This window comes from Crassostrea angulata, chromosome 7 (genome assembly GCF_025612915.1).
Source record: "Crassostrea angulata isolate pt1a10 chromosome 7, ASM2561291v2, whole genome shotgun sequence".
Classification (NCBI taxonomy): Eukaryota; Metazoa; Mollusca; class Bivalvia; order Ostreida; family Ostreidae; genus Magallana; species Magallana angulata.
In genome coordinates this window covers 53,076,098-53,093,815 of record NC_069117.1, presented here as the reverse complement: position 1 = coordinate 53,093,815, position 17,718 = coordinate 53,076,098, and the positions used below count along the sequence as shown (strand labels likewise).

General features: G+C 33.5%; 1 protein-coding gene across 1 annotated transcript; it reads right to left on the bottom strand.

Moving 5' to 3' along the window:
* Window positions 1–290: 290 nt before the first annotated feature.
* On the bottom strand, window positions 291–16,732 carry LOC128155859 (uncharacterized). The gene is made up of 19 exons (XM_052817737.1): window positions 16,632–16,732; window positions 15,553–16,432; window positions 14,839–14,977; window positions 13,930–14,048; window positions 12,453–12,639; window positions 11,962–12,095; window positions 11,366–11,504; window positions 10,686–10,850; window positions 10,409–10,537; window positions 10,177–10,229; window positions 8,530–8,762; window positions 7,764–7,874; window positions 7,277–7,465; window positions 6,762–6,934; window positions 6,440–6,604; window positions 4,950–5,120; window positions 2,126–2,296; window positions 1,780–1,856; window positions 291–1,571 (listed from the first exon to the last, which is right to left on the bottom strand). The coding sequence occupies exons 2-19, from the start codon at window positions 16,427–16,429 to the stop codon at window positions 1,327–1,329; spliced, it is 3,477 nt and encodes a 1,158-aa protein (XP_052673697.1). The 5' UTR covers window positions 16,430–16,432; window positions 16,632–16,732; the 3' UTR covers window positions 291–1,326.
* Window positions 16,733–17,718: the final 986 nt, after the last annotated feature.

Below are 17,718 nucleotides of genomic sequence, written 5' to 3'. Positions count from 1 at the left end.
CATAATGCTCCGCAACAGTAGCCTGTTTCCCTGGCCTACCCACTGTTGCGGAGCATTATGGGTAGGCCAGGGAAACAGGCTATCCGTACTGTGGCTATCTACCTTCTACCACTCCATTTTATAAAACAACATAATTCTCCAATATATCTAGCAATTATTTATACTCTTCTGTTTGAGTTTGAACTTGATGCTGCTTTTTAGTTTACAGTAATATGTGACCTTGACCTTTCAAAGCCACTGAATGTCATATTATCTATTCTTGAATGAACTAAATAATAAAAAATGTTTTATATATATATTTTTTATTATTTCAAATGATAAAATGTATAAAAAAGCCTATTCTACAGTGATTTTTATGTTTACATAATAAATTAGAGCAACAGACATGTTAAATGAAACTTCATATCAACAGTGGGGTTGTCTGTGGTAGGGTTTTTGTTGCTGTGAAAATCAAGTCCTGTGTGAAGTGATTTAGTTTAAAACAACATTTATTCATGTAGACAGTTTATAGAATACATTGTGAAACATACAATGACTATAATTATCACAAAGAACTTAAATTAATACAGTAAACCCTAACCCTAACTCTAAAATACATTTATGTTTAAAGCCAAGTGAATAGGGTGAATATTGTTGACTGGTTTTATGGATAAATGTAAAACTAATTTGTTGGTTTTAAATGTAATACTTATATGTTATGACTTGTATTCATTATTTGCATGTGTTTTACTGCAATTAATATTCTCAAATTTATAACATTGCTGTAGAAAAAACGAACCAAAATATAACAAACTCACAATTGAATTTCATGACAAATATTATGCTAATGTTCAATTCCACGTTAAAAAATTATTTTCACTAAAATTGATTTCTTATTTTCATGATAAATACACGTAAGTGTTTTATTTTATATCTCTGATTTGAAGGACTATCATTTGCTCTATTAATACCTAATAATCTCATTTTCTAGCCTGTACAAAATTCTAAAATAATATTTAATGTAGACAAATGCTATTATACATATTGTACATACATAAATATATTACTACCTAAGGCATGGACAGTTCTCCATCAGATAACAGTGTTTGTACTGCAAATCTTACCCATCATATCAACGAAAGCAATTCTGTTGTACAAAAGTCATTGCTGATGATCGTCTACATTAAACTCTATCATCTGTCTTCTTTTGATTCTATTACATTTATTACATTACAGCTGTAATACACTATGTAGCTGTATTTATTTCTAATATTACTAATAATCCTCCATCTGGAATCCTATGATGCCAATGTCTGACATTAAAATTATTTTTTAATAGAGCTATTGTCAATGTGGATGATCTTCTATCTTGATTCCTACGATTCCATTATGTCCATCCCTCATATACAAATAAAGTCCTGCTCCACCCTCATTGGAATCTCCAGGTAGATAAGCATGATGGAAGGACCGAGGGCCGGGGCCCAGGCAGGGAATCACCCCCTGTAACTGTCCATCAAACTTGTAATGACAAAGATGTTCAATGTACGCCTCAGATAGAGTGCTGTGTTGGGTGAAGGTCAACAGGAAACCAGCTGTAACAGAGGTCAAGGGCATAAAAAGGTCATCTGTCATAGAACCTGATTAGACACAACTCTCTAAGAATATATGTAATGTCAATCTTTTATGGCATTGACTTTATACATCAATTTATATATCAATTACTGAATATATTCAAGTTGAATTCAACTTGTGTGCTGCAGTGTTCAAGGCAAAATTCAATTATTAAACCAATGCACTTGCCTCTCTGATTAATGATGTATGCCTCCACAGGGTAACCGGCCAAGGAGAGGGTCAAAGTTACAGTAACCTCTGTACACCTACAACATCAAATCCCAGGTCAAGGACATGAATATCAACAAGAATATCAAACCTTATGAGAGTAGTACACATTCACATTGTACTGTAACATAAGTTGTCCAAGATGGTGAAGTATAATTCAAAAGGGGGAGTTGGTAGGAAAACAGACTACTGTTATTAATATTGTGTGGATGTCAGGTGACCAGTCCTTGTTTTGAAGTCTGTGTATGTAGGGTATCAATCCTATGACTATTATTGATACAGTAGAAATGACTTGTATGGTACTCACTTGGACAGCTCAGTTGGTGCTTCCAGACAGACAATGGTTCTATCCAGTGCAGCAATACACATTAAGCGGGGCCCAGTGGGCCTGCTGACGGTCTGTGTCGCCAACACCTGGACTGTCTTGAAACCCTGCTCTATTGTCTTCATACTCTCACCTATCTTGAGATTTAAACTCCTAAAACAGAAGAAACATGTGGAATAGTGAAATACAAGTTATTTCTTTATAATGGTGTCACAACATTTTTATACCAATAACTCGTTAGGACTTATCTTGATATATTTTAAATTCCACCTAGAATTTATTAGAAGTTTATTTAAGATAAAGGTTATAAAAGTTTCTTTTTTTATTACACTATTTTAAGATCATGCATATGTTTATAATATTTCCTCTTTTTAATTGTCATGCAGATTCAATTTTTTTTGGATTGCATTTTTTGGCATTTTTCAAAATGATTTAACTGTCAAAACCATTGGAAACGTCTTGTCATGAAAACCTCAAATGTGTTACTCAGAATAAAAAAAAAGACAAAATATGGATTTCAATTCATATATAAAATTTTCATACAAAATATATTAAGATCAAGGTCTAGTAAATAAAAGGTGCCTACAGGTTTATGAAATTTAAGATATAAATTCTTTCAATGATGCTTCAAAACAATATCTTTGATTGATATGGTGTACCGGGGCTAAAATTTTTGGTAAACACAATGAAAAATCATGTTTTAAACTGTCTTTTTCAATGAAATATGAAGGAATTGAGGAGCAAATTTCGGAGTTTTGTCCATTTTTGACTAATAAAATAAATCTTGAATGCCTACAGTCTCCCCCAAAACGAAATTAAACAAGCTCTTGACCTCCCCTTTAAAATAATGTCAAATTAAATATTGGTATCGGGATTACTTTTCCCATGATTGAACAAAGAATATCAAGAAATTTTTAATTTTTCTTCATAACTCTTCTAAAGCCGTAAAGTACGGGAAAATGATTCTTCAAATCAATTATGACATCATAATGGTTCTAGCACCAAAAAGACACTCTGGAATCATTTACTAGATCTTGACCTAAAATAAAATTCTCTGCTGATGAATTTCATTTAAAACAATATGAAATTCATGTGCAGCAAAATTAACTATGTGTCTATTCATGTAAGTTGAAATTCCTCAGGTAAACTATACTTAGTACATGTACCAGTACTTGTATACCGGATAAAAGTTTTCAAAAAAACATGCAATTTCATCATTATAATATGTTTTACGGTGCGACCGTTGGGGCGAGCACAGCATGTGATCAAACAATGAATTATAATAAATTAATAAAATAAAATTAACAACGTGAAATTTCAATGCCAAAAAATAAAACATACATATTTTTCAGTAAATTTTCATTATTCATAGTTTATAAGATTTGTTATAATTTATTTATTTATATGTAGAACAATAGTTTTATCTCAGATACAATGTTGTTAAATAATAAAGATTTTAATATATAAATATTCATTGCACTGCATCTCCTCTTTTAAAGTGATTGTGATTATGATTGATTGATTGATTTCCCCCTTTTTTTTGCAGTAGACATTTTTTCTTAAACTTACATATAAAACTTGACTCATCATAGAGCTCCCCCCATGCTAAAGTTTTTATTCATTTTTGTCAATTTATACATAGAAAATCGACTTACCATGGATTTGCCCCTCCACTTAAAAAAAAATAATTAATGTTTAATTTTATTTTTAATTTACGCTTAAAAATATTTGCTTATCATGTTAAAAGAACATGGTGTTGTCTCTCCCCCCCCCCCCCTCCCCCCGCATGTAATAAATGGAAGTGAAAATAAAGAAACCATTGATCTGCTAAAGAGCTGAAGGATTAGAATTTCCATGATTTATTTTTCTTTTTGCTTGCAAAGATTTTTTGGATGAGGCTGCCATCCACCCACCCACCCCCTTTAAAAAAAGGCGCTGCTACGTATAACGTTACGTTTCAGGAAATTACCGTAATTATAGTGAATAAAATATTTGTGAGCATTCATCCAAATTAGTGCAATTTACAACTGTTTCCTGTATCTCAAGAAATGTCCTTATTCGTCAGCTGTTCTTTATCTTAGCCTTTGCAAGATTTTAAGAGGATTTTGGTCATTTCAGCAGATTTACAATAACTTCAATTAGAGTAATTTCCCCTTATCAGTGCTTATTGTGACGTCAAAGCTGACGTTGGTTAAGTGTCGTCTTACTCTTTAAAACTCCCATGAGGAATAAAAGTATGCGAAGTATACTGTTTTATTTACTTAAAAAGCATGATGTTCTTAAAATTACACATCTTATAAGCTTTTCAAAGATTTTACTTTGATTCTCGACAGAACGTGATGTTGGAACGTGAGGTTGGAAACCATTGGTACTATGAATTGTGGGTCAAAATTTACTGACTCCGAAAAAATATATCGGATCAATGTGAAAACGTTTGTGACGTCACACGATTATTTTTTATTGAAAGTGTACTGAGGTGAACTTTAGAGGTAACATTGACTTTATGTCGCTTACATCGTTATTGTTTTTACTGTCTAAATTTGTCTTGCTGATTCTCGTGAGAGTGTGAAGTGATAAAAATTGCCATGATTACAGGGAACTACTGGGACGATTAAAACGATGCATTACTGGTCCGATTTACTGACGCCAAAAAAATTCGATGAATGAATGTGCAACTAGTCCGAATTTTCTATTCACACACGCCTTGCCGGTAGAGCTCGCTTCGCGCCGGCGCTGCGCGCCGGCGAGCTGCGCTCGCTATTATTGCATGTGGTGTTAAAAGAAAAACAAACTGTTTTACATGTACCTTTGACAAGAGTCAGTAACCCGGATGTCAAGAACTTGGAGCTGGTGAGCTGACAGGAACTGTGTCTTGTTCTCCATTAGGACTATCAGTACGTCTCCGAAGGCCGCTACTGACACCGCTTCCTTTACGTCAATATGGATGAAATTATCTCCATTTCTACGGCACCATAGTCTACATAAGGTTACAAAATTATGGTATATTTTATCTATTAAATATATGGTATATTGAATTTAATAACAAGCATTTTCTGTCTCAAACTTATAGAAGTATTGATGATTATTTTATTTATAAACTAAATGCATGTACTTTAAAACACACATCACATTGAAGATATCATCGTCACAAATGTACTAGTTTATTAAATGAAGAAACCTTTGACATTTTTTTAAATTGTATTTTACTTATAAGTATATGGGTATTCATTAAAAAATCATCAAAGAGTGATGGAAATAAAAACCTGAGACAGAATAGTACAATACAACTTTCCTTGAAACAAGACCATTCTATGATATCATTTACAAATTATAGAATTAACGACAGTTTCACGACATTGCAGTTTTACGGTTGATGTTTAAGGATGACGTTTACTCAGAATGAAAAAAAGATCCACTGATGATAATGAAAAACCATATATTGTATGTTATAGACCTTTGAATATAGTGTTATTTTTCACTTTCAAAAAAGTAGGTCAATGACCTACTTTTTAAGTTAATGGCCATTGAATATATTTTGAAAAATCAAGAAAAATCCCGTAAAATTTTACACTACGATTGAGATTTTTTTAATTGCTAAAATATTACAAATAATACAACAATTTAAAAAATAAAATACAGTTTATGAATGGTAGCAGCACTAAATAGAAACAATGCATGAAGATTTCAGCAACAATTTTTTAAAATATTGCAGTCCGAATTTCCTCAATCAGTTTTCAAATCCCTACCCATTATTGATCCAATTTTACAAAAAATTGAATGATGATAATACAAAAACATCTATAGTATTGAAATACTTATATTGACCTTATTCTGTTGGCATAAAATTTATATGAGGTCAATGATCAAAATTTTGAGATATGGTGTCTTTTATCTTTTTTAAGGATTTTTCAATATTCATGAAAGTCGTGCCATAAGATTATTTTAATGAATAAGTAAGGTAAAACCAACAGAAAATATGCAAAATTATATATACTAAAATATAAAGTCTTAACTTTCAATATTAGAGTACTACCAAAAACATTTTACCGGAAAACAAAATCTGCAAAATTTAGTTCGAATTTCCTCTGTGTGGCTAAAAGTCAATTTTTGTTTTAGCTTAATTCCATAATATAGTAAAAATATTTAATGTTTTGTCAATAATAATTCATTTTATAAAAAGTTTTTCTGTTTAGAACAATTTTACTCATTAAATTGAACTTAATAACAAATCCGAATTTGAGAACTCAAACCCTGAGTAAACAACACCCTTAAAGAAGGGTATTGGCCATATCACACCTTCCTGTCTGGGTAATGGCAATTACTTCGTCTCTGACAATCAGTGGATATATCTGCCCCTGGACTGCTTCCTTTAAGTGAACCCCATCATCGGAATCGTCATCGTTATGTTTAATGGGTATGGTGTCAACTATAGATCCATCTTGATCAAATAATTTAATGTTCCTACAAAAAAGAACGTGTTACTTATTCATTAAACACAGATACATGATAAATTGGAAGGAAGACTTTCAAATGTGTGTGTAATTTTGGGGATGCAGATGAACAAGTATTCATAAAATAAATCAGGGATTTTAGCAAAAAAAATTGAAAATATACTCACGGTTCTGGCTTAAGAAATGTGAAATGAATTATTTCTGCATCCTTGATTCTGTAACCATGGTGAAACTGTGAGGTTCGAATGGGAGTCTTAAAATGGGCCAGATCCAATGACCAGTTTTCTATGTAGTAAACTTTCATCTTCTGGAAACTTTCTGCTGTGGAACAATTTGCAATCTACAAAAAATAAACTTGATTTCTTTATTTTAATACCTATAGTATATTTTACACATGAGTTTGCATACTGTGGTTACATCAATATTAAGTGAATACCAATTTTTGCCAATTTCGTTGTTGAGGTGATCAATGAAATTAAACATTCATTGAAGTGCAAATTTTTAATAACATTTTGTATTGATAGGATCATTGGCCAGGAATGTATGTATTCGTGAAACTGTGATTTTTACATAATCCATTAAATGCCCAAATGTCATACGATAATTGAAAATTGCTTCATCTAACATCTCATCTAATGCTTACACACAAGACAGACATTAAGGTGCATGATCACAAACTTACCACAAGTAGTTTTGAATGATAATTAGGAAGAGACTGATCAAATATCATTGCTACAGCTTTCCCAAACATAAATGGCTTTGCACACAATGTATACGACTGCTTTTGCCCATACAGGGGCCTCCTTCTCCTCTTTTTATTTTTATTGCGTTCATCATATCTGTTCCAACAACTCACATCATCTTTGATAGCCTAAAATAAAAAAAAAAATAACTTCTTTAATATCAATGTCATCTTGTGAGCAAAAATCCTCTAAGCTTGAATTTCCTTTAAAGGTATGTATCATAATTTACATGTTTTATGAAATATTTTTCACACGTGTTATATGAATAAAATAATGTACATTATAAAATATGAATATTTAAGAAATTTCATTAAATAATACTTATCTATTGATTAATTGGTTCATTAAGTACAGATACAAATAATTGGTTCATTAGTTACAGATTCAATTAATGGTTCATTCCTTACAGATACCAGTAATTATTACCTGAAAGTTCAGGACACACCCTTTCCTATACAAAGCGTGTAACCTCTGTAGAACTGACTGTCGATCTTTCTCTATTTTGAATTCAGATATGTTTATTGCTCCTTCTGCATTCTGTCAACATCAGATATAATGTCAAGCAAGTTCCTCATAACCAAAACATTAAATGTGCATTTTTTAGTATTGATATCGCATGTACCTTGAATAAACAAGAGGCCTATGGGCCACATCGCTCACCTGAGAAACAATAGACATGATAAAATCAGCTTCATGGACTTATAATACAAATTACCTGGGCAATGTGATATAATACATGTAGATCCTGTATAAAGAAAAATCTGTTCCCTCTGGATTTTCTTATATTTATAATCAAGTCCCTTTTCTAAGAAGAGATGGAGATAATGTTGAAAATGTGAAAAGTTTACAGACTGACAGTGGACAGACGGACAACAGACAAAATGTGATCAGAAAAGCGCACTTGAATACAATGTAAATAATTTAATGCTTTATTAGAAGTTTTAGATAAAAAGAGTCAACTGACCTTAAAATGACATCAAATTGTACAAAATTCAAACATAACGTAAGGTGGATTGATACATTTTTGACATTAGTTTAATTAACTGAGACGTCAGCAACATTCTTAATACGATATAAAACAATCTTTTTTTTCAAAGGAATTATAATCCTTCTGATAACCACATTCTGACTGATGAAGTAAAGTTTAATTAATGAATTGGATAATAATATGGCCTACTGTTTTATGGCATACCTTGTAGATTAGGTCATTGAATTTTGGTAACAGGCTGGTCTTGACTGTCTTTCCACTAGGCCCATACCAAACTAAGGTACAGATATCTTGTAAGGGGGACATCACCGGGTAAGGAAACCCACAGACTTTGTTCATCAGAAGAGTGTCCTGTGATGTCATCAGCAGCTCAACCCTGACCCCTTCCTCGTCATGATAAACTTCCAGAGGAGTGGGTAAAAGTAGTTTCCACAAGTCTAGAATCAGTCAAAACATCAAAGTAAAAAAGCTGCCTAAGCTAGGAGAAATCCATTGTCGGAAATCCATGGTCAATGGCATATGCTTACTGACCATGGACCCCCTCATCAAACTCAGTTTCATGAACAATTCATGCTCTATTTTGATTGGTTCCTTCACACTTTTGAGGAGGAAATCTGACCAATTCTGTTAATGTTTATGCATGCATCTATCAAAACATAGGTAATCACAGATGACAAAGCTCACAGAGAGCCTCGCAATTTATAAAGTGTAAACTGGCATCACCTTTATTAGGCAGCACCTTTATCATATTGTTTGAAAATCATAGTTAATGATCTTGGATATTTGATACTGTAGTGTGGTTTGACACAACATATGATGTTGGGCTGATATGGATGAATATCACACCCCTTGCAGAACTCCTCTGCCTCTTCCGCTTCGGCATTTATGCGTGTTTACAGACCAAAAATAAAACATTTGTTACTGTCAACATTTTTAAGTGCAGCTGAAAACTTCAAATGCGAGCAAATATTTTTAAGCAGTCAACTTTTAAAACCTTAAGGAAATTTTGGTTCTGTAAACCTTAACTTCATCCAGCATCTGAAACCTATGACTCAGATTCAGCATTCAACTCTGTCAAGTGCATAAGTATCATAAGACATACCATCCATGCAAGCTTGGTGAAGGTAGGACAAGTAGTAAGTAGGCCTAAAAAATAGTCATCAAAGGACACCAGGTCCAAAAACCTTCATCTCATCCAGCATCCAAAACCTATGGCTCAGATTCATCATTTAAGCCTGTTAGGTGCATCAGTATCATAAGACGCATCATCCATGCAAGTTTGGTGAAGTTAGGACCAGTACGTAGTAATTTTAAAATGGTTATCAAAGGGCATCTGCTCCAAATACCTTAACCTCCCCCAGCATCTGAAATTCATGACCCAGATTCAGCATCCAAGTCTTTCAAGTCCATAAGTACATCCAGATGCATCATCCATGCAAGTTTGGTGATGATAGGACAAGCAATATCTTAGATGCCGGTACATGACCTGCACCAAAACCTTTAACCCGGTCTGGATGCTGATGCCGACAGCGGATGTATAGCATAAACTACCCCTGACCTTGTCTTGGTGAGCTAAAAAGAATGTTTCGTAACATAATCATCAATTTTATCTTATAACTATATTCCGCTTTCACACTGGAGAATTGAGAATAAATATTTTTTCTTGACAACAAGAAAAGTTCCGTGAGTTGGCCCACAGCTAGTAAGGACATGCATCATTAGTTGTAGGTTTCTGATAATGTCAGCAATCAAAGAGATGCACATCTTTTAATTTCAGATTTTTAAAACAATATAAATGTTGTGACTATTCTCTTATCTCCGACCTTAATTTGCTTTCATTTTTCATCTTACCTTTCGTCACGGCCCTCCATGGTTCCGTTCTGTTGTCATTGTATGTTAACTTCCTAAAAATAAAATCAAGAGAAATATACATTTCTTATTTTGGTGAATGCCAACATAAAAATCCCAAAAATCACTTGTTTTCTTCTTAAAGCATGAATGAAAAATTTTCTCAACCTAGTACATGATTTTCCAGTCACTTTTTTTAACAATGACATCAGCCTTGTAAAATTACTGTACCCACCCTGTGTATGGATCTAGATAAATTCCGCCACTAGGGGGCAGCAGTAGCTGCATGTCCCCTGTCAGTAGTCCCTGGGCAGTTAACCTTAAATTCAACTGTTCTGAGATCAAATCAGCTTCTTCTGTTACTCTACATAAACAACAATTCATACAAAATGCAAGGCTAAGTTTGGAGGCAAATGCAATGCCACAAAAACCAGTAATTGATTTTAATGGGTATGGTGAAGCTAAGATCATTTTCATGATGATGATGTTGATTATTATCAGAGAATGTTTACCGGGGTTTAGTTTGAAGACACAAAGGTCTAAGCAGAGTTCTCCAGAGGATAGGTATACAGGTTATCTGCCCTTGCTGTTCGATGGCTTGGACCAGAGGAAGCCATGGATTTTGTGAACGTCTATTTACAATTTCTTCACCTGGCAAATTGCTACCAAATTCTTTTCTGTAAGAAAAAAATTGGACAAAAGTGAATTTTCACTCTAATCAGCTGTAAGGTTGGATGTTTTTGTGACAAATTCTCAAAATCAGGAAAACTTTGAGTGAGCTCTGTAGTTGACCTGGTAGACATCTTTGACATCTTTATGGAGAGATGGTAATAACACAGCGAGCTCTTTTTGAAGTAAACATAGTTTGTAGCCATCAAAGACTTAGCAGGCATCACCATGAAAGTCATCCCATCACCGATCATGTATCATTTCAATGACCTTTGTTTAGTAACTATAAAATACTTTGAACTTAGTTTCATTCAAGGCGAGTTTCTTTTACAATTTACAAAAGATGAACAATAGTCTGTTGCAACTAATTTTTGAGATTGAGCCCATAAAGTAAGAATTAAAAAATACAAGATGCTTAAAGGTGTTGAGAAAATATTTATGTAAAAAGATGTTTGTATACTTTAAAATATTTCCCTCAAATAAAATTTAGTTTACAGACATCAGAAAGATAACTAGAACTTACGATCGGAAGTCATTATAGCTTCTCAGGGAGTTTTGGGCATTCCCCCTTAGAGCGTGGACCAGTGAAAGGTGATAAAGAAGCATGGAATGCTTTGCACACAGCGGAAAGATTCTACTAACAGACTCCTCCCAGCAATCCCCTGCAACAGACAAAACAACTATCAATAAATTTGCCATAATGTATTTCTGTATATGGTTTTTAGTTCATGTGTCACAAAACGTGTGAAAAAGAAGAAAATCTGTAATATCTTTTTTTTCTTTGAGGAGGTCATTTTTGCATTTTTAAAAGTTTTTAACAGCACACAGTACCGTACATAGTTTCTGCATATCTTAATTTTGGTGATCTGAAAGTGATCACATAAAAAGGGAAAAATTGGATCATTGCAAAGATAACTGGATAGATGGATTATGCTCACTGTAAATTATGCTCTAGCCCCTCTGAGAATGTAGGTTTGGCAAAATAAGTAAGGGGGTTTAAAATCACTGAATTTGAATTTTCTTTCAATAATTTTTCATTTACAGTTTGAGTCTAATACTTATGGAATGATAAAATGAATCTTACTAGAAAATTCTCCTGAAAGGGCATACATTATTTACCTTGCCATGACCCTGCATGGAAACAAAGCCAGCTTTCCACAGCATGGAGAGCGGCACCCTCAGATTCCAAGGTGTCGGAAGAAAACACTGCCTTCCATCCAGCCCACGAAGAACGGGCCTTGTGTGCCATGATTCTGCATAACATAACAATTACACCAAAGCACTGTAACTCAACCTTAATGTAAGATCATGCATTAGGAAAGCAACACTGACTCAAAATATTGTAACTGCAAAAACATTGTTTTACAGCTTTTAATGTTTGAATTATTTTTGTAATAATCACAATATGTAATACTGTAAGCATATTTTGTGGTTTTCTTATCTATTTACATTTGGTAATAAACTCAAAATTTCTGCCTTTTATACAAAATATTCAATGATTTTTTAAACATATTTATCCCCATGAAAGAAGATTTTTCTGTCTCCAACAATTTGGATTTAATCCACTTTACACAAGTAACATGCATATTAAGCTATCAATCTGTACTCACCCCTGGTCATTGAGGCTGGCTAACAGCATCATTGCCTGGCCCTCCATCTCAGAGGTGTACTGTTGGTTCTTGCCTTTGCTTAAGGCAGCCTCTGCAGCCAGTCGATAGAATTTGGCAGCAGTAATTGTCTCCCCTGATATTGCATGCATTCTCCCGGCTTCATTCAAATACACGGCCTTGTGCCTGCCTGCCAGTGGTAGAAGATTTCACAAGATATAAACAATTTGTATGACAAGTAGTATTGAAATATAAACAATACAATAGCCATATTATTTCTTTCCAAAGTCATGACTAATAACAAATAACTTGAATGTACAACCGAACACAAGAACTGATACATATTGTTTTCTGACTGGCTGCTACGTGCATGAAATTTTCAGAAACTACCCTAAAGTTACAAATCATTTTGTGTCTTTCTCATTGTAAAATTCAAATGATTTAGCTTCATCCAATTTTTATCAATAACAGATCAAAATTCAGGATTTCAGACTGCTATTTTTATGAAGATGTAAACAATTTTGTCAAAATACATGAATTGATTTAAAAAATGTTTAAATAAAAAAATAATGTCATCATTTATTTTATGTTGTTATATTCAGTAGTATATTCTCACTATATAACTCTATATAGACGAATAGTCAATAATTGTAATATTAGCTCGTCCGAAAAATATTGACCGGTCAATATTTTTTTGATATTGACTGGCTAGGAATAATATCTAGAGAACATTCCCTCTATTTCAAATAATCGCCTCTGATTAGTTGATTCGTAAACGATGACGTAAATAACTCTTCGCTGCTCTAAAACAAGGTGACGTCATAATAGACAGTCAAGTAAACAACGGGCGCGCAATGCGACGGTTTGCTATCATAACAGATATAAGGATTTGCGAATTACTGTGAAGTAAAATCAGGTAGAACATCTGTATATTCATTCTTTCGGTCGGCGGAATATCACCAGTGACCGTTTGATGCTGAGGATATTTTGGAAATGAACTTTGCACAGAACTGAATTCGTGAATTCTTTGTTGAGCCGAGAAAAATATGGCGATCTGTTTTCAATTAGGGCCTACTTTCTTAATTTTGGTTTGTTTCTTCATATAACAAAACAAATGTTGACTGTGTTTTCGGGCAACATTGATTATATTAGCCCCCTTGGGACGAAAATATTGCCCTCCGCTTCGCGTCGGGCAATATTTCGTCCCTCGGGGGCTAATATAATCAATGTTGCCCTCAACCCCAGTCAATATTTGTATAATATATGTCCATTAATCTCTAAGGAATATTTTTTTAAAGCTTAAGGATAAAATGTGACATAAGTCAATACATTGGATAGCTCACGTGATTACAAAACAAAAGCATTAAAGCCTTTTGGGGGGAATTAATTGATTTAAGTAAATGTTAATAAATAAGGAATAATATATCAAGAAAAATTATATATAATTTAGGAGTATCTCGTTTGACCTTCAAATACTTACATCTTTTTTCTGACTGAGAGAGTTGACAAAATAATTCTGTGGCATGTGAGATGTCCCCACGTGCCCAAAATACATATGGAAGGCTCAAATCGAAAAACCTGTCTGTGCTATCTGGAAGTCTGCAATAACAATCATACAGGTATAATTGAATGTCTATCATATTGATAAATACTGGTAATATCCCTGTGAAACTACATTTATGCACCATGACAAATTGATTTGATGTGGCTAACAAAAATTCGAATTCTTTGGCAACAAACCAAAACATACTAATGGTACTTCTCAATACATATTAAACTTCATACTAATTTACGATAAAAATTTGTAATGTATTCAATGTTATAAAAAGTAATTAATAGAAGCAATTAAATTCACAGACTACAGGTTTATGGTCTTCTAATTAGAAAATTTGTAGATCAAGAATCTGTCTCAAATTTCTGCTTGTTTCATGATCTGTCAACCAAAGGCACTTGTTTCTGCAATAAAATTAACCCCATTGTAAAAAAAATTACTAAAGGGTGAACTTTTGTTACAGAAATAAGTGCCTGTGCTGTCAACCAATTCCGTTCTTTTCCATGAGAGCTTCAGTTCTACAAGAATTTTTTTTTTACAGTCAATGTATATTTATTAAAAACACAAATCTATATTTGATTTATCTTAAGTACTGTAAATTCCTATTAAATGCGAGGAATTAATATCTGCATAAAATCGCGAGAAGCCCCTCTTGCAAATTTTAAAAATCTCGCTTTTCATTTTCGAACATGTGTAAACTACGTGAAACTATGATAAAATTACTTTATGTTCTCGTGATTTGATGGAAAACCATTGAATCATGGAATTAAGTACTCGCATAAAATAAGGAATCTACAGTAAGCCATGGTTCTTGTTCACAAGAGGCGGTAGTTATACCTCCTTGATAAGACTGTTTTCGTCCACTGGACAGCCTTATTGGTTGCTGTTTTGATCTGATCTTCTTCACTTTTATCCTTCTTATATTTCCCCATGGCAATCTGTGATGGCAGCATGCAGTCCATCATATGCCCTAGCACTGCGCATAAAATATAGATCGTTCAAGGCACAAAAATATAACAGCATCTTTCAAACATTGAATTATAATCATAGGTATTACACCATAGGATTATGAATATTTAGGGTGAATATGAATGCAAATTAGTGAAAACTTTTAGAAAAAGAAATTCTGTTAGACTTTCTGACTATAACGTTAATTTTAATGTAAATTCAGTAACTGGAAGTCATAGAGCCAATTTAACAAGACCCTGGATTTTTGGTATGATATACCTTCATTGTGTTGTCTTCTTGCATTAAAATAAGTTAAAAATGACACTCAGGTCTCAAGTAGAATATGCACTGGTTATAAGTAGTCACAAATTTCAATGAACCATGATTGAATAATTGACAATGAAAAAGAAAAGCCTACGATGCATTGGTAATATAAAACATGTTGCATGAAAATATTAAAGAAACCTACTAGATAAGTAATTTGAAATATTGTTGTCATGCAGACAGTTTGTTAACTTCTTTTAAGAAATGCAAGCATAAATTTTAGATATTTTAGTAGAACTACAATTATATCTGCCAGTGTGATGAAAAGTAAATTTTTACCTGATAATATCCAGATGATTCTAAATAGATTCAGGATATAGTGGTCTATGCCCTCTACTGTATGTCCACTAGTGTACATCAGACAGGCTGTGATTTTATTTTTGTTGTAATGATCTGTAAACTGTCTAGAGGACTTATGTAAATATGGTAATGGATACCATACGCTGCACATTGGAAGTCTGTAAATTTTCTTGCCTATTTCTAAACCTATCTTTTCTTTATTCACAAATGCCAGTAAATTAAAAAGCCAGCCATATTGAAATTTCTTGAATTTCAGGTCTGCATTAGCACCATAGATGTGTGACTTGACTAAGTGGGGCATTGAGTCAGCAGGAAATCGGATTCCTCTCAACAGTTTGATACACATCATGGCCAGGCTAGGGACCTCTCTCAACACACTGAACTGTTTGCCCTGGATTTCAGCCACGACTTGTTGAATGTCGTCCTCTATGTCGAATCCTCCTGTCATAAATGGAAGAGTTTGATCACAATACGTAGTCCTGCACCGTCTCTTCCGCTTCTGTTTTTTGCTTGGTGCCCTGTAGCGGGTTTGGGCATGGTAAGTAGGACGGACATTTGGGGAATCATCCTGTAAACTGACTCCCTCAATGTCCTCTTCTAAAGTCTCTGTGATATCTTCCTCAGCTGTTGAGTAGTATGAACTTTCTGAATCCCATTCCTCTTCTTCCTCTGGGGAGGGTGAATCTTTCACTTCCTCCTCACACCCCGCCCCTCCCTCTGGCATGCTCTGATGCCTCTTCTTACTTTTGGGTTGTTTTCTTTCACTCTTGAACTCCCATGACACTGTTCGAATATATCGGGGTCGGTTCTTGCTGTATGCAACAAGATCTTGCAAAGAATCATCATCTTCCTCCATAATCTGGTTAAAAATATATACAGATTATATATCAATAAATACCCCCCACAACCCTGCTAATGGGCGTAGCATCTAAATGCAAAGTGATATTAAAATTGAATCTAAATGCAAAGTGATAAGTAGGCCGAACGTAAATCTGTCATAGAGTAAAAAAACATGAACGAAAAACAATTTTAGCATATGAATGTTGCATTATTCTCACATGAAACTGTGTGCTTCTATCTTGTTCAATAACTTGAGGAGGTTGTCATGAATAGTGTTTACACACGATTGCGCAACACTCGGTACATTTTACGAATTACGATCCCGATCAATTAAAGGTACGAAAGGTTCACAACTATTTTTTTTCTTTTCTTTTTTAGCAAGCAAACGCCTTGATTTTGCGATATAACACGAAATTTTTAAACACACAAATCTTGCAAATAAAGTTTTCAAATAAGCTCGTAACTTTAATAAAAAAAAAAAGAGCATAACTTTCGCGAATATTATCACTTTCGCGAATTAACGCGAACCGTTCGTGAAAAATGTGGTTGTAAAATCATATATAATGATTGTTAATTATAAATATCTAAAAAAAACTACTCTTCTTTATCTGTCTTTGTTTTGTGATTTTTTTTCATTGATAACAAGGTTCTCAATGTATTGGACATTTCAGTTATGTAGTGCTACGGTGAGTGAAAGCAAGATCTTGATTTTTTCTTTATACTTACAAAATCTTTTATCTTTCCATAGTCCATACCCTAGGATGAGCAAGCTTAAATAAAAGTCAGATGCGACCTATCTTCCATTATTTTTTTATTTTTTATAATTTCCTATCTCAGTAATTAATGTGAAAATTTCCACTACGTAACTCCCTGATTCAATGTTAGTGTACTATGTTGATATTAAAGCTTCAATTGAAAATATATTTTATGTTTTTCTTCAGAAGCATTCAATAGCATCTTGGGTGCTATAATAAGGTAAAGTGAAAATATTGTAACTTCAATGTATATTCTCCCTCACTACGTTCGTCCGAATATAAAACAATAAAGTGCTAAATGAACAAAAATAACAGATATAAATTACATGGATACGCTGCTCGCTAGCGTTTATTTTATTTAACACAAAAACACATATTAAACAACCATCTGTCAGCCAAAAATCAAATCGCAACTAGCGAGCGAGCTTTGAGTGCCACGCCACCGCAAGGTCCTAATTTTTATATTACCTGATCACGTGACCCGAAACCCATTCGAGTACGTTTGAAAACCCATCACGCACATAATTTTAAAAATATCCTGGTAATATAC